Below are 26,112 nucleotides of genomic sequence, written 5' to 3'. Positions count from 1 at the left end.
AAGTCCCACGGCAACTACTAGACAATGTCAGTCAACTACCTACCAGCAAAATCAATACAATCGACAGCATGCAGTCTACTCCATGTGATTGCATTTCCTTGAATCTATCCTTTCAAAAGTTCGAAAGAGAAAAAATCAAATAAGTTCGTATTAAACATTTTAATGGAAAAAGGCATCATTTTCAAGGATCTATTTGTAGCTATCAAGAATAATTTTTATGGATTTCTGTACATATATATATATATATGTGTGTGTGTGTGTGTGTGTGTATATATTAGCTGGCTCCTCATTATCATATTCCTATCATATAATGTGGGTGTAAGATTATGTAGAATTCCGTAGATCAGTTCCATATATATAGTATTTTCCGGTTATGAATTTACTGCCCAACTACCCATGCATGTCTCTGTAATTACTTATAAGTTATATTGACTTGCTCTGCTGGTCGTCTGGTCCTTAATTTCCTATTATTTTCCTATGTTTGACTCAGTAGCTATTGTCCATTTCTTAAATCTTAAGTTTCGTCGAAGTTACTGGCTAAGCTGCAAAGTCAGATTGATATATTCTTTTTTCTCTCGGCTAAGCTTGGTATCGATTCTTTTTTCTATAAAGCCAAATCAGTATTGCTGCTTGCGATAGCACATCTAACAAGGCAGTAGAGGATGAGCCAATCTCCATTGTAAGTTAAAAATTCAGTACTGCAGTTCTTTTGCTTTTTTTCCTTTTCTTTGTTGGTTTTGTTTCTGTTCCTTCTTCATGTTGTTTTTCGACCAAGACATCTCTTACTCAAAATTTGTTACAGATTTACATTTCTTGACTATTATTTTTTCCCTTTGATTCTTGGAACCAGATTCAGCAGTGGGTCAGAATTAGGAAATTTGGCTGTGACCTCTGGTGTCCTGAGCGATTCATGGGATGTAATTTCTGCACTTTACAGAGAAATGAACAACGCGCCATCCTCGGATTTCCTTGTTAGATTCAAGATTGATAAGCGACCAAACTGTAACATCATTGCTTTTGTTACTTGGCCTCCTTGTACCAAAGAACATCTTCAAGCAGTAGGAGCAGCAGATTTTGTTTCATCGTCAGCTCTCAAACATACCCTTCCACTCTTTGAATTCCTCTGCTCCAAAACCAACCCATGTTTCTCCATTAACAAACTTGCTGTTGAGTGTTTTAAGTCTCTCCGTGGAGTTCTCCCTTTCTTGAGATCTGAGGTACCTCTGGCTCTCTGTCCTGAAAATTTCCTCTCTTTTATTTATTTATTTGCGTTTTACTTTTCTCGGCGATCCATGTCTCGAGCTGCATGAGTCAAACTCCCTCTACAACGTTTCATTTCGTTGAAAGTTAGTTCTCTGTAACTACCAAGCTATGCTACGTTTTACCTCGTGTCGTTTCAGTGCTAGTCTTACAGATACCCGTACTTATCACCACGCACATGATTGAACTTAGTGATTTGGAAGATAGCTCTGCAATGTACTTTTAAGGGCATTGGTATTGGATTAGTTAAATATTTTTTCATCTTTAAATTTAACAAACATCATCTATATTTGTTTCACATTGAATTAGTTAAATTGTTTTCATCCAAACTATAAGTTACAGTAAATTCATTATTTTTTTCAAATATAAAAAGAACTATAGCAAGTCTAAAAGTATTTTTTAATATTATTATTTTATAGATATGAGATTTTTATTCATATGAGATTTTACTATCTATATACATATGAGATTATTATATTATAGATTGTTAGATTGTAAAAATAAAAATGAATATGATTTGTTGGAGGTTATTAAAGATTATGAAAATAAAATAAAAATTAATAAAAATATATAAATAATAAAAAATAATAATATTTTATTATTATAGAGAGTGTGATGACTAATCCAATATAGACTTCAAGTTTTGAATGATTAGCTAAAGGTGAAAAAGTTACATATTAGTCAAAATTTAAAGAATAAGATAGTGAATCCAATACTAATTCCCTAAGGCCTTTGTATACTTGAATATATAATTTTTTTGTCTTTTTGTTGAGTAAAATGACATTAAGAACGATCAATTGCCCTGTTTTTAATGTCGTATAAGATTCATATCTCAATGCAGATTTCGGATTCCAAGCCATTAATTATCACTGGACACGGCCTGGGAGGATCTGTCGCCTCTCTCTTCACCTTATGGCTGCTATCAGAAATCAATTTATCAAAAACCAAACGCCCAATTTGCGTCACTTTTGGTTCACCCCTTATTGGTGATGAAGACCTGAAAGAAGCTATACTACAATACTCAGTATGGAACTCTTGCTTTCTGCATGTAGTTTCTGCCCAAGATCCACTCCCCAGAGTCTTAACTTCAACCCACAATCCTCCTTCCACTGAATCAGCTTCCCGAACTAATGAATACAAGCCTTTTGGCACATTTATGTTGTGTTCGGAACTGGGTTTTACTTGTTTTGAGGACCCCGAGTTCATTTTAGAGTTTTTGAAGGCAACCTACTCAGAGGTCTCGCCGCATTTCCTTGTTGACTATAAGCCAGTTGTCGAACAGCTCCAGCTTAAGGTAATTTGCAAGGACACAAGCTTGTTGGATGTATCTATTTCGCAACCATTACGGGCAGGCATTACTGTGCAAGTATTAGCAACCGGACTCGGACAGGTGCGACCTTTGGTAGCTAGCTCAATTTTTTCAATTCAATCCGGACAATAATATATGTAACTGCATGCAATGCTTTTTTGACTCATACATGTATATGTCATGATATGTGCACATACCTAATTGAGTCGAACCAAAACGTGCAATGCTTCTTACTAGCTGAAAATCACAAGCATTTTATATATTAAGACCTTGATTTGTCTTAAATTTGAGATCTTACAAATTAAACCGCACTTCTGGTTCAACTCAACTCATTTAAAGCCGTTGCAGCAGCAACCACGGCAGAATATCGACATCAAAGCTCTGATTTCAAAGGCAGTAAGACGGGAATTCACATTGATGATACAGAAGACACAGGTTTTTGATCCGTCCAAGGAGCTGAATGACATGAAAATAAACATGGCCCAGCTGGAATGGTATAAGAAGACTTCAAAAGATAGTGGAATTGGATATTATGACAGCTATAAGAATCAAAGCTTCACAAGTGATCAAGATGTTGAGAAGTATAAGAAAACCCTCACGTGGTACTGGGAGAAATTAGTTGATGAAGTAGACAAAAAGCCCCAGAAGGAAGGCGCCTCCTTTCGTACCCGCTGGCTCTTTGGAGGAACCAACTACCGAAGGATGATAGAACCTCTGGAAATTGCTGCATTCTACAGAGATGGCCACACGGGCTACTTAGAAGGAAGGCCCAAACATTACAAACTATTGGACCAATGGCTGCTGAATGACGATGGGAGACCTGCAAGCAATGCAAATATTAATTCCAAGAAGAAAAACGTGGAGGCTAATCTGACCGAGGATTCTTGCTTCTGGGCACACGTCGAGGAGGCTCGCATTTCATGCAAATTAATGCTGATCCGTAACAGCGAGTCGAGCATCGTGGACTTGGAGGGACCACATAAATCCAACCTGATTGCATTTGAAGGCTATGTATTGGGGTTGCTCAGGAATTATGCAGTATCGCCTGAGATTTTCTTAACAAAGAGCAGCTTCATGGGATGGTGGAAAGAGTACAAGGAAATTATAGCTAAAGGTATTATGGGAACTTTTTACAGTTCGCCACTCACCGAGTTAATGAAAACCCGCCGGTACAGCCATTATGCTACTGGCTCTCTGGAGTTCCCTGAAATTTGTATGCAATAATCAAAGCTTTCGACATCCATGTGCACTTGGTTTTTAATTTGTGTGGGATTCCGAAGCCATTCCCCAACAATGCGTGAAGGGGCTTTTCCCAATGTCTTCTGTGTTTGATAAGTAAAATAAATTATCAAATAATACTTTAATTATTTTACAATTAAGTTCGAATTTCTATACCATTCATAATGCTAATAATTTTCTTTAATTTTTTGGAATTAATAAACTAGGGAGTCATTTCAACAATTATTTGAAATCTTCGTTAAGCATTAAACCCGCAAATTTGAATTTCATGGAGATTATAATTATAAGAAGATTCTATCAAAATTGTTATTATCGTGCCACCATTATTAATAATTTCCACGTTGTCGTTGTCATCCATATTGTAATTATCGTTCGTTGCCATCCATATTCATTATTAATAATTTCCACGTTGTCGTTGCCATCCATACTGTAATTATCGTCCGTTGCCATTGTACGGCAACTACTAGACAATGTAAGTCAACTACCAGCAAAATCAATACAATCGACCGCATGCAGTCTATTCCATGTGATTGCATTTCCTTGAATCTATCCTTTCAAAAGTTCGATCGAAAGAGAAAAAATCAAATAAGTTCGTATTAAACATTTTAATGGAAAAAGGCATCATTTTCTAGGATCTATTTGTAGCTATCAAGAATAATTTTTATGGATTTCTGTACATATATATATGTGTATATATATGAGTTATACTATACAACCATCCACTGTTCACCCAACATCTGCACTCCAGCCGATGTGGAATTTTTTTTTTCTTTATTTTGCAATTTTTTTTAAGAAAAGGGAAAACTTGCGTTTCGTCCATAAGGGCATTTCAATTTCTCCCTCCCCCCTGCGTTCGCATTTTTCTTCACTTCTTCAGAAGGATTTCTCCCGCGTTCTCTCCTCCACTCCCCTAGCTCATGTCCTTTCGTCGCCCTCATCCTCTACCCGCCCCGTATCACTCCGGAACTGTGTTAAGTCATCAACTTCGGCACCATGTAACAAATAATCTCCCTTGAGTTTACCATTTCCGTACGGCTTCTTCAGCTTCATCATTTCCGCATGGCTTCAGTCCTCCTCTGGTATTGTAGCTGCCGAGAGCCACCGTATGTCATCTTAGAAGGGTAAGAAATTAAAGAAAAGAGTTTTTATTTTTCTCTTTTGGTTGTTTGCTCTGTGTTTTGTGGGGTTTTTGAGTTGATGTTTTATGTATGCCATTGATTTTTGGTTGTGATAACATCTAAAATGAGCCGATTTTATCTTTGTTTAATCTCTATTTTGTGGGGTTTTTGTGTTGTTGATGTTGTATGTTTGCCACTGATTTTTGGGTTGTTGATAACATCTGAAATGAGCAGATTTGATGTTTGTTTGATCTTAGTCTGTGATCTACTACTTTTTCCTACTTTTCAGTGCTTTACAATGGATGAGAAAAGATCAAAGGCTATGACTGAGGCTTTTGTTAGGCTTTACAAGGAAGACCTTATTTATAGGTGAGATCAACATCTGGATAACATTCACATTTTCTTTAGCATGGTGGTCATACACGAATTATAAAAATGGCTCTGTCCATAATTTGTGAGATATGATCTGCTTCAAAATTTTGTTTTGTTTCATCACTTCCTTCACATTTTTTCTTCAAACTTTTTACCTCTTTTTTGGTCCCAGATAATCCAGTAGAAATTTAAGCCTCTGTTGGCCAATGTTATTTAAAAAGCTTCCTACTTGATAAGTAGCCTTTTATTGTATGTGATGTGTTAGACAAGTTAGACGTATCAAATTTAGTTGAAGGTTTTATTATGCATGTCATTTTTCAAATTATTGTTTGATTCCCTGCATATAATTGTAATAAATAATGGATATCATTTTTTTTTTGTAAGTAATAGAGATTTTATTAATAAACGCAAAGGTGCATCTATTGTACACGGAAACTATGCAAGAGGAAAACCCAAATTAAAAGATGGAACCAGTTCTCTAAGGTGATAAAGCATCAATGAAAGATCTCAGATGCAATTTAACTATTTTTAAGCAGAACTAAATCTTAAAATACCAGTATAAGAAAAAATTATTGAATCAAAATTTAGGAAAATGGTCAACTTACAACTATTTTATAACTCTATATTAAATGGAGGGTACTTTTGTAAAATTAAAATTCATTTTTGATGAAGTGGCATGCTTGCATTGGTTGATTGTAAAATAGGTTGGAAATTATTTAACTTTATCCATTTTAAAATTGATTTATGAAATAAAATAAAATTGTATGTGATTCAACTGCTCAGCCATGGTTTTGAAAAAGTTGGACTTGAAAAACTATATAGCTCAAAAGTTGGACTTGAAAAACTGTATGTGATTCAACTACTCATAGCAGGTTACCGCATGTTTGATACTAGCTATTGCCTGAAGGGTATGTATTAAAGTTCTTATCTAAGTTTTAAAGATTATTATTCAAAGGGACTTGTGGGGATTATGAGTTTTTTTTTTATTTGTTCCATTGTTGGTGCAGGTATAAATAATAAAGGTTCAACAAGCAAAATGATATTAGAAGTGAAAATGCCTGCTTTCCAGTGCAGATGATTGGTACTGAAAGCATACAGGATTTTAAAATGCTCGTGTGAGTGTGCATTATGTGTATTGGGGACATGATGTGCTTCTCCACACATGATGTTGGTTGAGAAATTTGAGTTTCTAGTTGATGAGTGTCACTAGAGCTGCTTTAATAATGTAGCTTTGATAATCTATTTTTTTGATATAGTTCTGGAAGTGTAATCTTTTATTGTATCTAGAGGAGGTATTTTGTTGTTTGTAATACATTGAAACTACTTTACATATTTTGATCATTATTTTGCTTTTAAGAATAGAGGAATGTGAATTTTCTCCGATTCAAGTAGTAGCGGGAACATTGCCTACTTGGATTCTGCTCTTTTTTTTTTTTTTTTTTCTTTTTATGACTATAGCACTGGGCTAGTGTCATTGGTAATTGACAATTACATTCTATGTTTTTTGCTCAAATGATTCTCCTTCTTCCAAGTTTGGTTGTGGAAATTGCATCCAAGGATCCCTAAGGGTGTTAATGTTTTTTCCTTTTTTCTTTTTGATTGTAACCAACAATTAGATCATATACAGATACAAAGAGGAGATAAAAGAGGTCTCTTGACCCTAGGAGAAATATACAATAAAATTGAATATGAAAAATTCACATTTCAATTCTCATGAACATACTCGAGTACAAATTTCCACATTCGGTTCAAACAAAAACTATAATCCGAACCAACCAAAAACTATTACAAAGGATGACCCGAACAATCTATTTACACATAAAACTATCCCCATACATTTTATAGTCCGAACCAATCAAAAATTATTACAAGAGATACGATCCAATATGAACGAATCAAAAACTATTACAAACACAACAATATACATGCACTGTTATTCTCTACGATCCGCCTTCGAATTGCATTCTCTCTTGTCAGGATTTTTTCCTCTACCGTATCGAAGAATTTACACTTTGTTTCTCCTTGCGTAGAATTCAAGAATATCAAGTTTCAAATATAACAACTTCGTACATGCATTCAAAAGCAATACAAAAATATGACAAATTAATTACCAAATTAATTACTGTGTTGTACTTCGAAAAGCATAAAATTTTATTCCAGAATTTTTTCTGGTGTGGGAGATCTTTAGTGCTGCTTTCAGACCACACCAACAACTTGGTGATTCCATTAGCCTTCGTACTAATGAATTCATGAAGTTTTAAACAAGTAACACAATATCTTTCTCGGACTGAATTCATGCATTTTAAGAACTTATCAATTATGTCTCTTGAAGTTTAAAACCAGTAACACAGTATCTTTACTTGACTTTCTATCATAGCTATAATAAAGAGGATCATACAATATTAAACCAAGCATAAATTGCAATCCTAATACGCAACAGCAACTAATTTCACCCAAAAGATTTTACTTCTCATCCAGATCCCACTCAAAACTTCAGCCACTATTCACACCAGCCTAACTCAGCTCGACCCATTCTCCCATACAAACTAACAATATTAGGCACTCTGTTCACATATATCTTCATGCAGCCATTGAATAGAAACCCATTTGGACTTTCTTTGCTTCTCCACTTAATCTTTCTGTTAGACCTTTATCAACTCTAAAAACCTATATTGCCCTATTTTTCCCCTACTAAATTAATCTCTTAGAAATTTTAAATTCTTAACTTACTGCTAGACCACCAGCTACGCAGCAACCAGTTCTCTAAATCCATCACCTAACAGTATCTACAAAAAACCAATTTGAATTCTTACATTCAGTATGGTCTGAAACTAAGACAACAATTTTTCAGCCTCATCAACCAATCTGAACCAGAACAAAAACCATAATTTGACCACACATGCAGAGTACAGTTCACAAGTTACTCAACTTCAACAAATACCAATTCCAAACTAATAGTTTGAATATGAAAATATTTCTTATTGAAATCTTCCCCTCCCAACGAAATCAATGTAATTTCAAATCACTATAATTTTGAATCAGCGAGCTATTACATGAGAATGACGGTTCATGAAAAACTTTCTTAACACAGTTTATATGGGCACAAATCAGTGTAATTCAGAGGGCTAAGGAAAATGCTCAGTGTATAACTGTATATACGTGCAAGAAACTTAGACAAAATCTACCAAAAAAAAACCTTACCGAAATCAGTGTAATTTCAAAAGGAAAAACGACTGACTTGTGCTACCGTGATGTAAGGTAGCAGATCTAGGTTTCTCTGCAACGTCTAGAGTTTGCAACAGAGTTTGAGATCGAGAGACAGGGATCGAGGAGTCGAGGGTTAGCACAGGATCCTTACACGAGAGAGGGTTCGGTGAGAGAGATAGAGAAAGAGGCCACTAAAGGGAGGAATCGGTGAGATGAGATTGGGACTGGAGGGGGTGAGGGAGATGGGTCTTCGTGAAGATGAATTCTTCTAGGGTTCGAGATTGAAGGGGGTGAGAGACGTGAAGGGTGAGGGTGTCGGGGTGAGGGGTGAGAGAGAAGAGTCTGGGATCTGGTTGAGGGGTGCTGCAACGAAGGGTGAGGCTAGGTAAGGGCGTCGGGGTGAGGGAGAAAAGGGAGAGCGTCTGAGGGCAGCTCGGGAGGGGTGTGGGCGATGAACCGTGATATGAGAGACGAACCGGGTTCGCCACAGGAGTGTGGAATGCGGTGAGGGAACCAGAGGTTGAGTAGAGTTTTCCTATATATATATTAGCTGGCTCCTCATCATCATATTCCTATCATATAATGTTGGTGTAAGATTGTGTAGAATTCCGTAGATCAGTTCCATATAGTATTTTCCGGTTATGAATTTACTGCCCAACTACCCATGCATGTCTCTGTAATTACTTATAAGTTATATCGACTTGCTCTGCTGGTCTTCTGGTCCTTAATTTCCTATTATTTTCCTATGTTTGACTCGGTAGCTATTGTCCATGTCTTAAATCTTAAGTTTCGTCGAAGTTACTCGGCTAAGCTGCAAAGTCAGATTGATATATTCTTTTTTCTCTCGGCTAAGCTTGGTATCGATTCTACTAATTGTTCATTTCTATAAAGCCAAATCAGTATTGCTGCTTGCGATAGCACATCTAACAAGGCAGTAGAGGATGAGCCAATCTCCATTGGAAGTTAAAAATTCAGTACTGCAGTTCTTTTGCTTTTTTTCCTTTTCTTTGTTGGTTTTGTTTCTGTTCTTTCTTCATGTTGTTTTTCGACCAATACATCTCTTACTCAAAATTTGTTACAGATTTACATTTATTGACTATTATTTTTTCCCTTTGATTCTTGGAACCAGATTCAGCGGTGGGTCAGAATTAGGAAATTTGGCTGTGACCTCTGGTGTCCTGAGCGATTCATGGGATGTAATTTCTGCACTTTACAGAGAAATGAACAACGCGCCATCCTCGGATTTCCTTGTTAGATTCAAGATTGATAAGCGACCAAACTGTAACGTAATTGCTTTTGTTACTTGGCCTCCTTGTACCAAAGAACATCTTCAAGCAGTAGGAGCAGCAGATTTTGTTTCATCGTCAGCTCTCAAAGATACCCTTCCACTCTTTGAATTCCTCTGCTCCAAAGCCAACCCATGTTTCTCCATTAACAAACTTGCTGTTGAGCGTTTTAAGTCTCTCCGTGGAGTTCTCCCTTTCTTGAGATCTGAGGTACCTCTGGCTCTCTGTCCTGAAAATTTCCTCTCTTTTATTTATTTATTTGCGTTTTACTTTTCTCGGCGATCCATGTCTCGAGCTGCATGAGTCAAACTCCCTCTACAACGTTTCATTTCGTTGAAAGTCCTTTGTAATTACCAAGGTATGCTACGTTTTACCTCGTGTCGTTTCAGTGCTAGTCTTACAGATAACCGTACTTATCACCACGCACATGATTGAACTTAGTGATTTGGAAGATAGCTATGCAATGTACTTTTAAGGTCTTTGTATACTTGAATATATAATATTTTTGTCTTTTTGTTGAGTAAAATGACATCGAGAACGATCGATTGCCCTGTTTTTAATGTCGTATAAGATTCATATCTCAATGCAGATTTCGGATTCCGAGCCATTAATTATCACTGGACACGGCCTGGGAGGATCTGTCGCCTCTCTCTTCACCTTATGGCTGCTATCAGAAATCAATTTATCAAAAACCAAACGCCCACTTTGCGTCACTTTTGGTTCACCCCTTATTGGTGATGAAGACCTGAAAGCTATACTACAATACTCAGTATGGAACTCTTGCTTTCTGCATGTAGTTTCTGCCCAAGATCCACTCCCCAGAGTCTTAACTTCAACCCACAATTCTCCTTCCACTGAATCAGCTTCCCGAACTAATGAATACAAGCCTTTTGGCACATTTATGTTGTGTTCGGAACTGGGTTTTACTTGTTTTGAGGACCCCGAGTTCATTTTAGAGTTTTTGAAGGCAACCTACTCAGAGGTCTCGCCGCATTTCCTTGTTGACTATAAGCCAGTTGTCGAACAGCTCAAGCTTAAGGTAATTTGCGAGGACACAAGCTGGTTTTCGCAACCATTACTGGCTGGCATTACTGTGCAAGTATTAGCAACCGGACTCGGACAGGTGCGACCTTTGGTAGCTAGCTCAATTTCAATTCAATCCGGACAATAATATATGTAACGGCATGCAATGCTTTTTTGACTCACACATATATATGTCATGATATGTGCACATACCTAATTGAGTCGAACCAGAACGTGCAATGCTTCTTAGAGCTCTCTCATTTGATTAGTTAAAGTTAAAGTATATTTTTGATGAATGCAAGATAAATTTAGTATTTAGCTATTACATTCACATAAGTTTCTATATTGGAATAGCCATTTTTTCATTATATGATAATAAAATAATATAAGATGAATTTAACTTTGATTATTCACATCAAATCTCCAAATTGGATTATCCATTTATTCATTATATAGTAATGAGTAATTAATAATTTTAAAAAAAATTTTAATTTTTTTAATTATGAATTTATTTTATTTTATCATATTTTACTATTCATAATATTATATATTAATTAGTAATTGTATTCTAATTATATTTTTTCAATTGTTATTTAAAATGGAGAGAGAAATAATTGATATTAAAAGGAGAGAGAAAGAAATAATATAAAAGGAATTTGATGAATGAATAGTGTGTTCTAAATTTAGAAATTAGTTTAGATATTACTATAGCTATATTCCAAATATTTACAATATAGCTAATTCAATGTGAGCAATTTACTGACCTAATAGCTAAATTCTCATTGGATTTAACTTTTAGCTAATCCAATGAAAATGCTCTTACTAGCTGAAAATCACAAGCATTTTATATATTAAGACCTTGATTTGTCTTAAATTTGAGATCTTACAAATTAAACCGCACTTCTTGTTCAACTCAACTCATTCAAAGCCGTTGCAGCAGCAACCATGGCAGAATATCGACATCAACGCTCTGATTGCAAAGGCAGAACGGGAATTCAAATCGATGATACCGATGAAGACACAGGTTTTTGATCCGTCCAAGGAGCTGAATGACGAGAAAATAAACATGGCCCGGATGGAATGGTATAAGAAGGCTTCTAAACATAGTGGAATTGGATATTATGACAGAGATAAGAATCAAAGCTTCACAAGTGATCAAGATGTTGAGAAGTATAAGAAAACCCTCACGTGTTACTGGGAGAAATTAGTTGATGAAGTAGACAAAAAGCCCCAGAAGGAAGGCGCCTCCTTTCGTACCCGCTGGCTCTTTGGAGGAACCAACTACCGAAGGATGATTGAACCTCTGGACATTGCTGCATTCTACAGAGATGGCCACACGGGCTACTTAAAAGGAAGGCCCAAACATTACAAACTATTGGAGCAAAGGCTGAATAACGATGGGAGACCTGCAAGCAATGCAAATATTAATTCCAAGAAGAAAAACGTGGAGGCTAATCTGACCGAGGATTCTTGCTTCTGGGCACACGTCGAGGAGGCTCGCATTTCATGCAAATTAATGCTGATCCGTAACAGCGAGTCGAGCATCGTGGACTTGGAGGGACCACATAAATCCAACCTGATTGCATTTGAAGGCTATGTATTGGGGTTGCTCAGGAATTATGCAGTATCGCCTGAGATTTTCTTAACAAAGAGCAGCTTCATGGGATGGTGGAAAGAGTACAAGGAAATTATAGCTAAAGGTATTATGGGAACTTTTTACAGTTCGCCACTCACCGAGTTAATGAAAACCCGCCGGTACAGCCATTATGCTACTGGCTCTCTGGAGTTCCCTGAAATTTGTATGCAATAATCAAAGCTTTCGACATCCATGTGCACTTGGTTTTTAATTTGTGTGGGATTCCGAAGCCATTCCCCAACAATGCGTGAAGGGGCTTTTCCCAATGTCTTCTGTGCTTCGCTATTTTTGGGTTGTATTTGAGCACACTTCTATGGAATTATCAAAATAATGGCTTTCTGTCTTTGTTTCATCTTCCCTTTCTTTTAATGGCAAAGGAAGTATGCAAGTACTATGCCTTTGGATGAATGACTTTTGTAGTAACGCAGGTAGAGGAGCTCTACGGACCAATCTCATCTTCAAACTTAAAAGAAGTCCTAGGTAGAGCTCTACGGACCAAGAGCTAACTTTTGTAATAACAGAGAGAGGATTGTTGTTGCCCTAGGCCAACAAGATTCACGAAGGTGTTGGGCTTAGGAAAAGACAACTAGGGAAGGTGTGTGAACAACACAGCTTTATTGAGGTAGGATCATGGATGAGATAGCTAGCAAGCAGATGCAGCAGAGCTCAGTTTTTGACCCAATAATCATGTCATGTACGTAACTATCTCTGTTTCTTGTCGGATGCTTTTGTTTCTTGCGGCCTAGAGTTGCCCCTTGCCTTTTGTTACGCCCTCTCTACTTTGTTCCGAGTCTTATCTGAAAGTCCCTTTGTTTTCTTCCTTTCATCGTCCTTTTTTGGTTTGTTTGTGAATGCTTCCACCGACACATGAATTCCGGTGCTCTTTTTTTCTTTCCAATATTTTTGTTCTACTAAAATTATCATTCATTTAATATATAGAGTTGTAAGATAGTTATAAATTAATTATTTTTCATACTAGCTTATTAATCCATTACTTACAGAATTAAAAGGGCATAACTAGAGAAAAAAGTAAAAGAACTTTAAAGCTTTGTTTGTTAAGTGAAATAGTCTCGAACTACTTTACTACTATTCACAAATAGTTTATTATAATTTATAAAATTTTTATATTTTTTTATTATTATTTAAAGATGAGATCACTTCAATATTTAAATGCAGCCAAATGAAAGTAATAAATTTAAAGATATTATTGAAATGAGAAAATAAATGATATAACATGATAGTTAGTTGATTTTACATTTCCTATTTTTGAGTAGAAACGGACAGGCAAGTATAAGACATAAAATGAGATAATTATAGCATTTATTTTAGAAAAATTTTACTCAATAATCCTACATCGTATACCTGTAAAGGAAAAAATAAATAAAAAATAAAAATATATATGTGATGTAGGGGATGTGAATATAAAATTTAAAAAAAAAACTAAAATTATGAAATAAAAAATAATAATTATATATTAATTGATGAGTGATGACCGAGTCCATCTGCACTTTACGCCGCAAGATCACCACCGTCAATCCATGGACAGAATTGAATGGGGCCCATCATATTAGACAGCCGCGTTGTGAGATGAGTTGTCGTCAAGTATTTATGATCCACCATGTGACTTACGCAATCAGCGCAAAAGCTCACTGTTCAAACCCAAAAATACCCTCAATTATATTTTAATTTTTGTTTACTTTAATTTTAAAATAAATTATCAAATAATACTTTAATTATTTTACAATTAAGTTCGAATTTCTATACCATTCATAATGCTAATAATTTTCTTTAATTTTTTATTTTTTTGCATTTAATTTAAACGGCTTTGTAGGTAAGAATAATGGCACCGTGTCCCCCCCCACAATACTTTCGCATCTACCATACTGGCATATCCTACGGTCCCCCAATCACAGAGGCTCGAAAGATTCACCCGCGTGTGGTAGCTTTATCCCCCTCCGTATCATAGTCATTTTGTCAAACACTGCAAAGGCATCCGAGTTATTTCTGGGCTTGTTTTGGTAAGCATCGGGGCCGTTTAACGTGTGTCCGGCGCCAACTGTCTGCATGTTAAGATTGTAATTCAAACACGAGGAGGCCCCACCCCTTCCCTAAACCACGCATCCCGTGATTGGTGGTGCAGAGAGTAACGCGTGCACTCTCTCTCTCTCTCTCTCTCTACGGTAAAATACTCCCAAGTCCCATCTATCCCCCACACCCTCAGTTTTCCGCACGCATAGCTCCAGTTCCTTCCGCTTCAGCTACAGCTTCTTATCTCTCAACAGCCCACTGAGGCATTAGGCTCCTTTCTCTCGTCTCTGAGAGAAAACCAAGAGAAATGGCATTGCTTCTCCTTCTCTTTCTCACATCCCTATCGCTCTTCGTCAATCCCTCACAGTCTGATCAGCTCAGCTTGGATTACTACCAGAAATCGTGCCCGAGATTCAACCAAATCATGCAAGACACCATCACCAGCAAGCAGATCAACAGCCCCACAACAGCCGCCGGAACTCTCCGCCTCTTCTTCCACGACTGCCTCGTCAACGGCTGCGACGCCTCCATCCTCGTCTCCTCCACCCCCTTCAACTCAGCCGAGCGCGACGCCGACATCAACCTTTCCCTCCCCGGCGACGCATTCGACGTCGTCGTCCGCGCCAAGACAGCCCTCGAGCTCGCCTGCCCCAACACCGTCTCGTGCGCCGACATCTTAGCCGTTGCCACTCGCGACCTTGTTACCATGGTGGGTGGTCCCTACTACAACGTCTTCTTGGGACGCAAAGATGGGCGGGTCTCTAAATCATCCTATGTCGAAGGCAAACTTCCAAGAGCCACAATGTCTATGTCTCAGATCATTAATCTTTTTTATTCTAATGGGTTCTCGATCCAAGAAACGGTGGCCTTGTGCGGTGCTCACACCATTGGGTTCTCTCATTGCAAGGAATTCAGCTCCGGGATCTATAACCAGAGCAGCAAGTATTCGCAGTACGATACGCAGTACAATCCGAGATTTGTTCAGGCGTTGCAGAAAGCTTGTGCGGATTATCAGAAAAACCCCACGTTGTCGGTGTTCAATGACATCATGACTCCCAACAAGTTCGACAACATGTACTTCCAGAATCTGCCTAAGGGGTTAGGGCTGTTGAGGTCGGATCACGGCCTGTACAGTGATTCGAGGACGAGGGAATTTGTACAAATGTACGCGGCGGATCAGAACAAATTCTTTGAGGCGTTTGGCAAGGCAATGGAGAAGCTTAGTTTGTATAAGGTCCAGACGGGGAGGCAAGGAGAGATTCGGCATAGGTGTGATGCCTTTAACTGAGAATCATGAGTTGAAACCTTTTTCTGAGGCCGTTCTCTGTTTTGATTGTTGGTGCGAGCGAGTGTGCAATGAATGAGAATCTGATGGTGGCGGTGGTGGTGGTGGTGAGGACGAACTGTATATGTATACATATACAAATATATATGTATATGTATATTTATACATGTATTTGTATTAATGTCGTATTGTCAAGCTCAAATATACACAATTATTTTATTTTCTGGGTTTCAAATTATATTTTTTATGTTTTCAGTTCTTCAGAATTTGTGTAAAGTGATCATGGCGCAGCTGGATAGAGATCTCTCTCTCTCTCTCTCTCTATCTCTCTCTTCAGTATCTGATGTTTGTAACTTCTGTGTTCTTTATAAATGATACAGTATTAAGAAGTCGTAGAACTGCACATCTCAACGACAAAATCTAGTACTGCTTGGCAATGAATTATTATGAAGTGCGGTAAAAAAATAAATGATAAATGATAAATTGTAAAATTATTTTTATTATTAATATATTAATTAATAAATTTATTTTTATAAAAGTTATAGCTGTAGAGAGATGTTTTTTTTTTTATCAATCCAACTGACCAACTACTGACCAATTTATTCTTGGTACGTCGGCTTATGCAAGAAACCGAATCCTATGTTATTACTCGGTTTGAAATTCGACGCACATATCCCTTTTTTGTGTTGGTGGTCCATGGCTGCAGCTGGACTTCTTGGAATGCTCTCAGACCTCAAAGCACTGAGAAAACAGAAGGTGGGCAGAAAGAGTTTTATCCTTGTAAGTTCACTGCTCGATTATATTATCTTATCTATAGACTTTCAATTAATATGCTAAAGATATCAAGAATAATGGAGTCTTTTATCAAAAGCTGGTTAACCCTATCTGGTTTGTGAATGCTGGAATAATTCGTTTCCCTTTTACAAATGAATAGACAAGATGTCATAATCAGCAGACAATGGTAGTGCTGCCACTCCATAATGCAATCTCATGAATGCATCGAAAAGCCATCAATAAGATTAACCCATTGGCCCTTTGGGAAAGGCTCCACCAGGAGAGATTCTAGCCCAAGGTATATGTGGCTGTCACCTTTGGGTTTTTCGTTCCCCACTAAGACACCCCCTCCCCATTTAAGTCAAGATAAAATTTTAGCACTAGTTCATCCAATATTATCCAATTAACAGACTACCAATAATTAAGTGACATGTAGGCATCCGACCACAACTATCATGGAGATGTTGTGCATCTCAGCCCTCACTCGTTTCTCCCTTTCTGGAAAAGTTAGTCTCCCACCTTGTCCCAGAAGATATCTCCGTCGGTCTCATCCCCCACCTCTCCGGCAGTGACTCCTCCAATTTCTGCTCCTTCTCCTCAGGCGGTTGCTCCATCTTCGACTGCAGTTAAATCTCCTCTGTCGCTGTCTCTAGGGTGCTCGACGCTGCACACGAGGTGAAATCTCGAGATGAAGGAGTCAAATACAAAAAATTTCTTTATTTTCTATTTTGATGGATTAGAAAAAAATTGCCCAAAAAGTTGGTTGTTTGTATCATGGAAAAGAAAAGAATGATGGAAACACAAAAGAGCTGCTGCGATGGAGAACACGGTGTGCATTCAAAGTATTTGCTAAAATGTAGAAGAGAAAATCACAAGTGTATTGTGTAAATATCAGGTTTTTCACAATTGGGGTGTTTTTATCTTGAACAAATTCAAGAAGCAAATAACATTCTTATTCTTCTTGGTTTTTTTGTCTCAGATTTTAGGAGTATGGGGATGGGAATACCTCGCGTGGTAGAATTTTTTTTTCCCCTTTTCCTTTTAGTTGATCTTTATAATAATTTGGGTTGTTTTCATGTTGAACAAATTCAAGAAGCAAATTTCAAACAGATTATTGTTGACTTTTGGTTATTAGGAGGATTTATTTCATTTTGTTTGTTGAAATTTGGTTGGGTTTGTGTAATTACTTGGGGACTTTGAGATCTGTCAATGGGAGCTTTCGAAGAGGGACACTTCGATGTGGAACTTGAGAATGAAGTGAAACTGGGTTGCACTGAGCTGAGATTTGAAGCAAAATTGGATATTTTATTCGATTTTGTGTGTGGTTTAGACTATTGATGTTTTTGTGTGATTCTTGACGGGGCAGCAGTGCAAAGGAAGGCTGTAAACAGCCCAACCGCCTAGAAGCGGGCATGTTAAGTCAAACCCATCATTTTTCTAAAAGAATTATTCTAAACATAAAAAGATTATATAAAATAAATTAAAAAATAAATATGACTTTACGTGATTTGTTAAATCTACTTTACAATAAAAATAATTTTATAATCTAACGTATTGCATCAATTAACGTTAATTTATAGATTTATTTTTATGTAATCACTTTATAGATAAAATATTTCTCTTTTTCTGAGGGTAGAATCTGAAATAAGCTCGTGGGAGAGATTATTAAACATAACAACTCCAATTTGAGCTCCTCGAGCATGATGCTAAAATAAATTCTGCTAATACTTGCCTTGTCATTTAACTAACAATTGACACACTTTATTGAGGAATTTGAAGAAGAGAAAAAAAAGGCAGTGGGGGAATGGAATGATATGGTATGACACCCATCTCAAAATTGAATTCTTTCTAAGAATAAAGTATTGCACAGCAGCAAGTTGAGCTAGAACATTCGTGCTCCAAAACCAACTGTGACAAAAGCTCTTATTTACACCTTCACTGCCCATGATTTAGGTGAAAAAAAAAGTCACAAAAGATCAAAACCACAAAAACCACCCCATATAAAACCCCACCAGTAATTACAACATGAACCCGAAAAAAAAATGCAAAAAGGAGAAAAAAAGGCACCAAAAGAATAAGAACTTCAAACACTGTACTTCAAAACTCAGACAAATTAACCCCTACTTGTCTGATCCACCATGGAGTCAACACTCAGTCTGACTCCCCAATTCAAGCAATTCCTCCCAATCTATGCCTTCATCCTCCTCTTCCCCGCCTCTCATTTTGATCATCTCAAGCATTCTTTTCGCCTTTTCCTTTGCCCGGTCCCTTCCTACTGTCTCCACCTTCTTCATTACTTCCGCCAGTTCAACTGCCATGGCCAACCCTTTGAACCTCAATCCACCATGACTCAGCCCATATAATGCGGTAACACAACTCTCCCGAGCTGACTCGGACTCCAACTCGACCCCCCTAAGCAACCCGACCAAACATTCCACTGCGCCAGCATCCAACATTGTAGCCCGCCCTTCCGGACACCAAGCCAAGTTACATAAAATGAGTAGTACCCGACCTGTCATGTGACCCGACCTCACCATGCCCAATAAAATGGGAACCGATCCGAGTTTTACCAACTTAGTCCGATTGGTTTGAACGAGTGAAAGATGGTAAAGGGCAAGTGCCGAGTCCTGCCGAGTCCGCTCACTCTTGGACCGGAGCATGTGAATCAACGGCTGTAATGCACCCAAAACGCCAATGGCTGTCTTATTACCATCATCAAGGGCTAGACTAAAGAGTGCACCGGAAGCGTGCTCCTGCGCCTCATGGAATCCTCCCTTCAAAACATCGATCAGAGGAGGAACGATTCCTGAACGTACGATCTTAACTTTATTGACATCCTCTAAAGACAGGTTCACTACCGCCGCGACTGAGTTCACTTGAATGGCTGAGTACCTGGACACGATCAAAGATCGGAGGGTTGAGAGTAACTGAGGAGTACATAGGTGGGCTCTCGTGTCCTCTCTGGTTCTTGTGATCTGTCTCAGCGAAATCACGGCCTCTTCGATCTCAAATACCTGTGGGCTTCTGAGTTTGGCAAAGATTTCCTTCTCTTCTTCGGTGTAATTATCGTCCAGGATTTCAATTTCTGACGAAGAAGACGAGTAGCAGCTCGGCCGAGTCGCAAGTTGCAGAGATGGGGTCGATACGGAGGTCGCGACCGAGTCGTTCGAGCTCGAGTAGGAGTGAGTCTGGCGGCACCGATCCACCTCTGTTGCTGCGTCCCCGAAGTTCACGCTCGTATTTTCTTGAGCCCCTTGGATTAGCTCCTTGTCTAAGATTATGACCTTTTGGGCTTGGTTCTCGTTCTGGGAACCTCGTTTCTTGGCCTCAGCCTCCACTAATGCACGGACGAACTTTTCCGCGGTGTTGGAATCGATGGGTTTTGGAGGGTCCACAGAGAAATTCTTGCACCAGTTGAGAATGGTGGACCTGAGGGCGAGGTTGGGGATAACGGAGGAGAAGTCGGGCGTGGACGAGCCCACAAGGGTGGGCGTGAAGCCCAGGGCCTTGCAGGCTCGGACGCAGGCGCGTTCGAGTGTGTGGCCCGAGGAGACGATAACTGGGTCGGCCATGAGAGACCCGGAAATGGGGCAGATAAACTCCTTCGGGGGTTGCTTTGTTTCGAGCTTCAAGGGTTTTGAAGAAGGTAAAGAAGAGAACTTGCCAAAGAAGATCTTCCATTTGCACCGGGGTGTGGCAGTCTCTGTTTCTCTGCCGTTTTCAAGTACCCGTTTGGGCTGTACGGGCTTGTGAACGACGAACTTCATCATACCTTCTTGAATCTCCATTGTCGTTTTGTCAATCCCGCGACATTCAGTTCAGCATCATGGATGAACCAGAAAGGAATTGCAACAAATGTTGATGAAAGCATATAGCTTTGAGGTGAAAATAAATTTAGAGGAACACAAGGTTGTGGAACTCAAGAAGTTGTGTTGACTGTTGAGGAGCATGTTAACTTATGACTAGGCCGGAGGTAAGCAGAGAGAGAGAGAGAGAGAGAGGTTGTTGGGAAAGTGACGATGTGGCATTGGGAGAGTACCAGTATGGGCGGATTCCTTTGCTTTCGGAAATCTAGGCCAACGAGAAAAGTGGCAAGGATGCTCTGGGGGGCAACCTATGGAGTATGGATGATCGAGTTCTGCTTTACTATAATGTTATCTTGCTTAAAGCCATTTTGGGTTTGTCTCAAGTGTTTACGCAAGTGAGTGCCGCCAATCAATGCAACCCATGTCTGCATTAGAAGCGTGTTTCGTAATCATGAGGTTGATTTGGATTTGGTTCAATAATTTGACACAGTCCGGCACAGCATGTTTACAGTGACACATCAATGACCATTATTATGCTTTCCCGAATCTGAAACAGCAAGCCGAAGATTTTATATAAAATTCATACTGAGGTATGTCCTTTAAGCATCTATTACCACTCTACTCATCTCCTGAAAAGGTTTTCACTCCGTGACGCAACAGAGGTTTGGGTGAAGACTGATGTGGCATTTTCTCGAGTCTTCATCTGATAAAGAAACTTTTTTTTTTTTTTTAAGAATTATGATTATTATGGGCCATTAGTGGTAGACAATCCTTTATTCTGCTTTAGTGCCCACTGTTTAATCAAAAAGTTAAAGAAAAGGAGCTCTCAATTCTCTCTTTTGGTCCAATAATTTTGTTTTTGTTGGCTAATCGTTTTGACTACTTGGGCATGGAGATCATCAAACTAAAGCCACCCAGAATACCACCGCCAGTTCTTGTAATCATTGCATACTTAGTAGGTAAGTTTCTGCATTTGATAGACACTGTACGATTGTTCTAGGCTGGATAATATCTCCCTCTCTCTTTCTTTTTGATTTTTCTGATTTTCTTTTTTATCCAGAATATCTCGCTTTTCTTCACCAAAGTGATTGATTCCCCTGGTTGCTCTACGGATGGCCCACCCGTTCAAATAGAATTGAGTCATTGACAAAACTTCGCAGATTTTTTGCTTTCAAAATGGTAGGAGGGGATGATCGGTTATGTTTTTGTTTTTCTTCCATAGACAACTCTATTGACATATTATGGTATATGAGGCCAACGTACACTGACAATGACAATGACAATGAAGACGCTCAAATCAAGTCCAAACCGTCTGCAAATTCAGGGCAGGGTGATGATATATACAGGATGAGCAAGTCAATCGTTTTGAAAGAAGAAAAAAATATATATTATTAAAAAAATATTATTTTTCCGTTGATCATATATTTATTTATTTATTTATTTTTGCCTTTTACGCTGACACCATCATGAGCAACAATCGGTCTATATTCTACGGCGTAGAGTGTCAGGCTCTCAGCTAAAAAAGCAGGCCTGTTTCGCCCTTGCTTGTACTAAATTGGAAGGTCTGTGTTTTGAGGGTTTGGAATTGTGATACTCATCACGTGTATCCTGCACCAAAAATGTTCAAATCAGTTTTTCCTCTTAACAAAAATAGTTAATCTCTTTTTGGATTAAACAAACAAAAAGACTGAACATTGCACGTGAGGTACATTTGATATATGAGATGTGGTTGGCATCCGATGGAGACCCATTTCGCATCAAGAATAACAATATAACGTCAAGAGAGATCTGGGAAGCAATATGTCGGTATATATAATATATATATATATAATATATGTACCTAATAAAGATCGATTCTTTACGTTGTCTTCGTTTAATAAAAGAGTACATGTTCAATCTTCAAAAGGGTATTCTACCTTTACAAATTGGCATGGACCACTTTGGTTTAGTTTGCCAATTGAGTCTAGATTATGGGCTAGGGTCAAAGGAGACCGTGTCAATGACCTTGCCCTTGGGATCCAATTGGGTTTTAAGTTTGTAACTTGAGGTTTGTGTTATGGTGAAGCAACTTTTTTTTTTCAGCTTGAGCCCATGCGTATGCGTCCTTTTAGTTAGGGCTGTACAGAAATCGACGCAACCAGCTGCCACGAATGCGAACTGACCGGCTGCAACAGGAACCGGCCAAAACCAATGGAGAACCAGCTGACATGCGGTGGAATATTATAGAAACCAACGCTCAACGGTTCAGTCCCGATTTGAGACTGGGCCGGACCGCTGAACTAACTGATATCATAAAACTTTTTTTTTTAATATACACTAATCAAAACGACGTTGTTCCACTTAAGTTTAAATGAAACGGCGTCGTTTTATACCTATGTGTATACGATAAATAATAGAAACGACGCCGTTTGGTATTAAACTTTAAAAAAAAAAACTGAAACGACGTCTTTCACTTAAACTTGTATGGAACGGCGTCGTTTCGATATGGGGTCTTCTTCTTCCCCAACCTTCTTCTATTTCCTGATCTCTTCTGCAACTCTCTCTCTCTCTTTGTAGAATCTCGCCGATAGAGAAACCGATGCCAACCGAGAACCGCCTCAATCGATTTCCTCCTCTCCATCGACCGGTTACGGTCGGTTACTCTCCCAATTTTTCAGACGTCGGTCGGAGTCGGTTTTGTCCAAAAACCGCGCCCACAACGTCAGTTTTCAACCATACTTTTAATAAGTTTTTACGATGAGATGATATTAGATAATTTATAAATGATAGTAAATTAAGTAATTAATCATATTAAAAAAGTAATAAATAGTTTATGAATAGTAATAAATTGTTTATAAATAATAATGAATAGTAGTTAAGTAATTTTAAAACTACTTTACTTACTAAACACAATCTAATTAAGTGTTTTCTCATATTATGTGTAAAAGTGCACTGATGATACATATGCAATTATTTTCACTACCATTTACATAATTATATTTTAAAATGATAATATTTTTATAAATTAGTGTTATTTTTATAAGTTATTTTATATAAACGTCCCAAACTTAAAACATGACTGAAAAAAATTGTGTATGTATCATCTTTCTTTGTTTATTTCAACTATTATAAAAACGTTGTTATTATCTTACATCCGTACAAATAACTTTCATTTTTTTAAACAGACGTATATTAGCATTAATCAAATAGAGTTACAATCAACAGCTACAAGTGGCTAAAGAAAATGAGATATTCTATATACAGTCTTGAGTGAGTGATTACATGTACAATCTTATTGATAAATGAGGATAAAAGGAAAAAAAAATCATTTTAAAAATAATATTATTGTAATTTTAATTTTTTTTAAATATAATTATATGAGCTTATATGAACAGTCCCCATTTAAAGATTATATATAGACTAACTCAAAGAAAATTAGGGACCACCTCAATTAGAATGTATCGAGGTTAAGATCTAGAGCTACCTTTGCAAGACAATGAGCAATCTGATTGCCTTGTCTCTTCCACAAGCTCGTCCCAATAATTTCAGTAACATTCGTGAGGCAAGTACTTGAGTCTTGACCTCTGCGATCCCTCACAATAATGCCACTCCCCATCATATGCTTAGACTTATCTAAAGCAATATCCCAATTAATTTTCACATAAAATTCCTTAGGAGAATGCCAAGTGTTGATAACTAGGGAGGCTCTCCCGCTTTATGTGCTAGCTAGTCCCATTTGTCCTTGGAAATTGCCTGAGAAAAATAAATTTATAAATTAATATAATTTAAAATGATATATTAAATTATAAAATAAATCTAATATATTATACTTTTACCAAATATATTTGTGACTTTTATCTTTATTTATATTTTTTGACGGATATAGAGGCACGGTGCTTTGGCCAAAAAGAACTCCTAAATCGAGATGACGTGGCATACTCCCAACGCAAAACTACGAATTACGCGTAAGGGTGCGGCTACTCTGCCGCCCCTTCTTGACCGCTGGGCTTACCGCCTAGCGTAAAGTAGTTTTTTTTTTTTTTTTCTTTTCACATTTTTTTAATATATTTAAATACATTTAAAAAATAAAAAAATACATCAATACATTTAAAATCACTCCCTTAATCACTAAGTAAAAAAAAATAATAAGAAAAAAATAAAAAAAGACAAGCAGTCAAATAGAGGTGTCAAATAGAGTGGGCATAGTAGTGTTTTCCTTACGCGTAAAGTAATTGGAGAGCGGACCTAGAAACATCTTGGAACCTGCTACAGAATCTCGCCGAAAGGTGAAAGTTTTCTTTTAATCATTTTTTTAATAGTAAAAAGAATATTCTCTTAATAATTATTAAGTAAATTATTAAGAAAGTTGAGACCTCTAATTTCCAGAAAGATTCATTTCATTCATATGTGTATATTTTTTTTATCAGAGTGCGTACAAAGTTGCTTTATATACAAAACCTTTCTTAGCTGTAATTGGCTGATACATTAATAGAAAGTAACTTCCTATACACGTGTGCAAAGTATAAAGCACTAAACGACTAAGTCTTAATACTCCCCCTCAAGATGGACTATATATATTAACTAGTCCCATCTTGCCAATAAGGTGATTAAACTGATATAAACCAAGTGCCTTAGTAAGAACATCTGCTATCTGATGATTGGATGTTACATGGAAGAGCTTAATAATTCCAGCTTGCAACTTTTCTCGCACAACATGGCAATCCAACTCTATATGCTTTGTTCTTTCATGGTACACTGGGTTTGAAGAAATGTGAATCGCAGCTTGACTATCACAGTACATCAAAACAGGTTGAGAATGCACAATATTAAAATCTGCCAACAAGTTTTTCAGCCAAACAATTTCACAAACAGCTGCTACCATTGCTCTATACTCTGCTTCAGCAGAGGATCTGGAGATAGTGTGCTGCTTTTTCGATTTCCAACTAACCAAATTATCTCCCAAGAAAACAGTATAACCAGTCACAGATCTTCTAGTATCAGGACATGCTGCCCAGTCTGAATCTGTGTAAACCTTCAGTTGCAGATCAGTTGAAGAGGAGGAAAAAAATAAGCCCAAACCAATAGAGTTTTTAATGTACTGAACCACCCTATGAGCTGCTGCCATATGTGGTTTCCGTGGCTTGTGCATGAATTGACTTAACCTTTGAACTGAAAAAGCAATGTCTGGCCTTGTAATGGTCAGGTATATTAACCTTCCAATCAACCTTCTATATTGAGAAGGATTGGCTAATTCATCACCAGTATCTGCACTTAAAACCAAATTTTGTTCCATTGGAAAACAAACTGGTTTACATCCAAGCAATCCACAATCTTCTATTATGTCTAAGGAATATTTTCTTTGACATAGATGTATTCCCTTGGAGGACCTGGCAGCTTCTAGACCCAAAAAATACTTTAAAGGGCCTAAGTCCTTCAATTTAAAATGAGCATTAAGAGATCTTTTCAGAGAATCCATAGCTGAAATATTATTACTTGCAATCAAAATATCATCAACATAAACTAGTAACATGATGATTGAAGAACCCTCTTGTTTACTAAAAAGAGAGTAATCTGACTTGGATTGGGTGAAACCAGTGGCTAATAGAGTTGAAGAAAATTTTGCAAACCATTATCTTGAGGCTTGCTTTAAGCCATACAAAGACTTCTTGAGTTTACAAACCAAATTTTGCTCCCCCTTGCTGTCAAATCCAGGTGGTAAAGACATGTAAACTTCTTCATGTAAATCTCCATTCAAGAAGGCATTATTCACATCCATTTGAATAATATGCC

The 26,112-nt window shown here is 37.6% G+C and overlaps 4 protein-coding genes and 1 non-coding gene across 13 annotated transcripts; 3 read left to right on the top strand and 2 right to left on the bottom strand.

Moving 5' to 3' along the window:
• Positions 1-271: 271 nt before the first annotated feature.
• On the top strand, positions 272-3,885 carry LOC108992827 (senescence-associated carboxylesterase 101). Of its 3 annotated transcripts, none has more exons than XM_035691688.1 (4): positions 272-679; positions 851-1,217; positions 2,102-2,650; positions 2,921-3,885. In XM_035691688.1, exons 1-4 carry the CDS (start codon positions 663-665, stop codon positions 3,791-3,793), a joined length of 1,806 nt encoding a protein of 601 aa, XP_035547581.1. In that variant the 5' UTR covers positions 272-662; the 3' UTR covers positions 3,794-3,885. The 3 variants fall into 3 exon arrangements, with proteins under 3 accessions (XP_035547581.1, XP_035547575.1, XP_035547573.1); XM_035691682.1 differs by having other exon boundaries at positions 2,918-3,885; XM_035691680.1 differs by having other exon boundaries at positions 2,909-3,885.
• A 1,875-nt stretch (positions 3,886-5,760) lies between these two features.
• LOC118344322 lies at positions 5,761-5,857 on the bottom strand. The gene has a single exon (XR_004798095.1). It is a non-coding gene; the product is annotated as a small nucleolar RNA Z101 (small nucleolar RNA).
• Positions 5,858-9,306: 3,449 nt separating this feature from the next.
• LOC108992829 (senescence-associated carboxylesterase 101-like) lies at positions 9,307-12,838 on the top strand. 7 transcript variants are annotated; one of them, XM_035691691.1, is made up of 4 exons: positions 9,307-9,463; positions 9,635-10,001; positions 10,381-10,914; positions 11,743-12,838. In XM_035691691.1, the coding sequence occupies exons 1-4, from the start codon at positions 9,447-9,449 to the stop codon at positions 12,622-12,624; spliced, it is 1,800 nt and encodes a 599-aa protein (XP_035547584.1). In that variant the 5' UTR covers positions 9,307-9,446; the 3' UTR covers positions 12,625-12,838. The 7 variants fall into 7 exon arrangements, with proteins under 7 accessions (XP_035547584.1, XP_035547587.1, XP_035547586.1 ...); XM_035691694.1 differs by having other exon boundaries at positions 9,308-9,463; positions 11,755-12,838; XM_035691693.1 differs by having other exon boundaries at positions 9,308-9,463; positions 11,752-12,838.
• Positions 12,839-14,593: 1,755 nt separating this feature from the next.
• On the top strand, positions 14,594-16,069 carry LOC108992831 (peroxidase 31-like). The gene has a single exon (XM_018967496.2). The coding sequence runs from the start codon at positions 14,786-14,788 to the stop codon at positions 15,764-15,766; it is 981 nt and encodes a 326-aa protein (XP_018823041.1). The 5' UTR covers positions 14,594-14,785; the 3' UTR covers positions 15,767-16,069.
• Positions 16,070-18,342: 2,273 nt separating this feature from the next.
• Positions 18,343-21,301, bottom strand: LOC108992880 (U-box domain-containing protein 40). Its single transcript, XM_018967588.2, has one exon. It carries the CDS (start codon positions 20,323-20,325, stop codon positions 18,682-18,684), a length of 1,644 nt encoding a protein of 547 aa, XP_018823133.1. The 5' UTR covers positions 20,326-21,301; the 3' UTR covers positions 18,343-18,681.
• Positions 21,302-26,112: the final 4,811 nt, after the last annotated feature.

Source organism: Juglans regia, chromosome 1 (assembly GCF_001411555.2).
Source record: "Juglans regia cultivar Chandler chromosome 1, Walnut 2.0, whole genome shotgun sequence".
Classification (NCBI taxonomy): domain Eukaryota; kingdom Viridiplantae; phylum Streptophyta; class Magnoliopsida; order Fagales; family Juglandaceae; genus Juglans; species Juglans regia.
The sequence above is the reverse complement of the archived record's forward strand: the minus strand, read 5'-3'. Positions and strand labels throughout refer to the sequence as shown.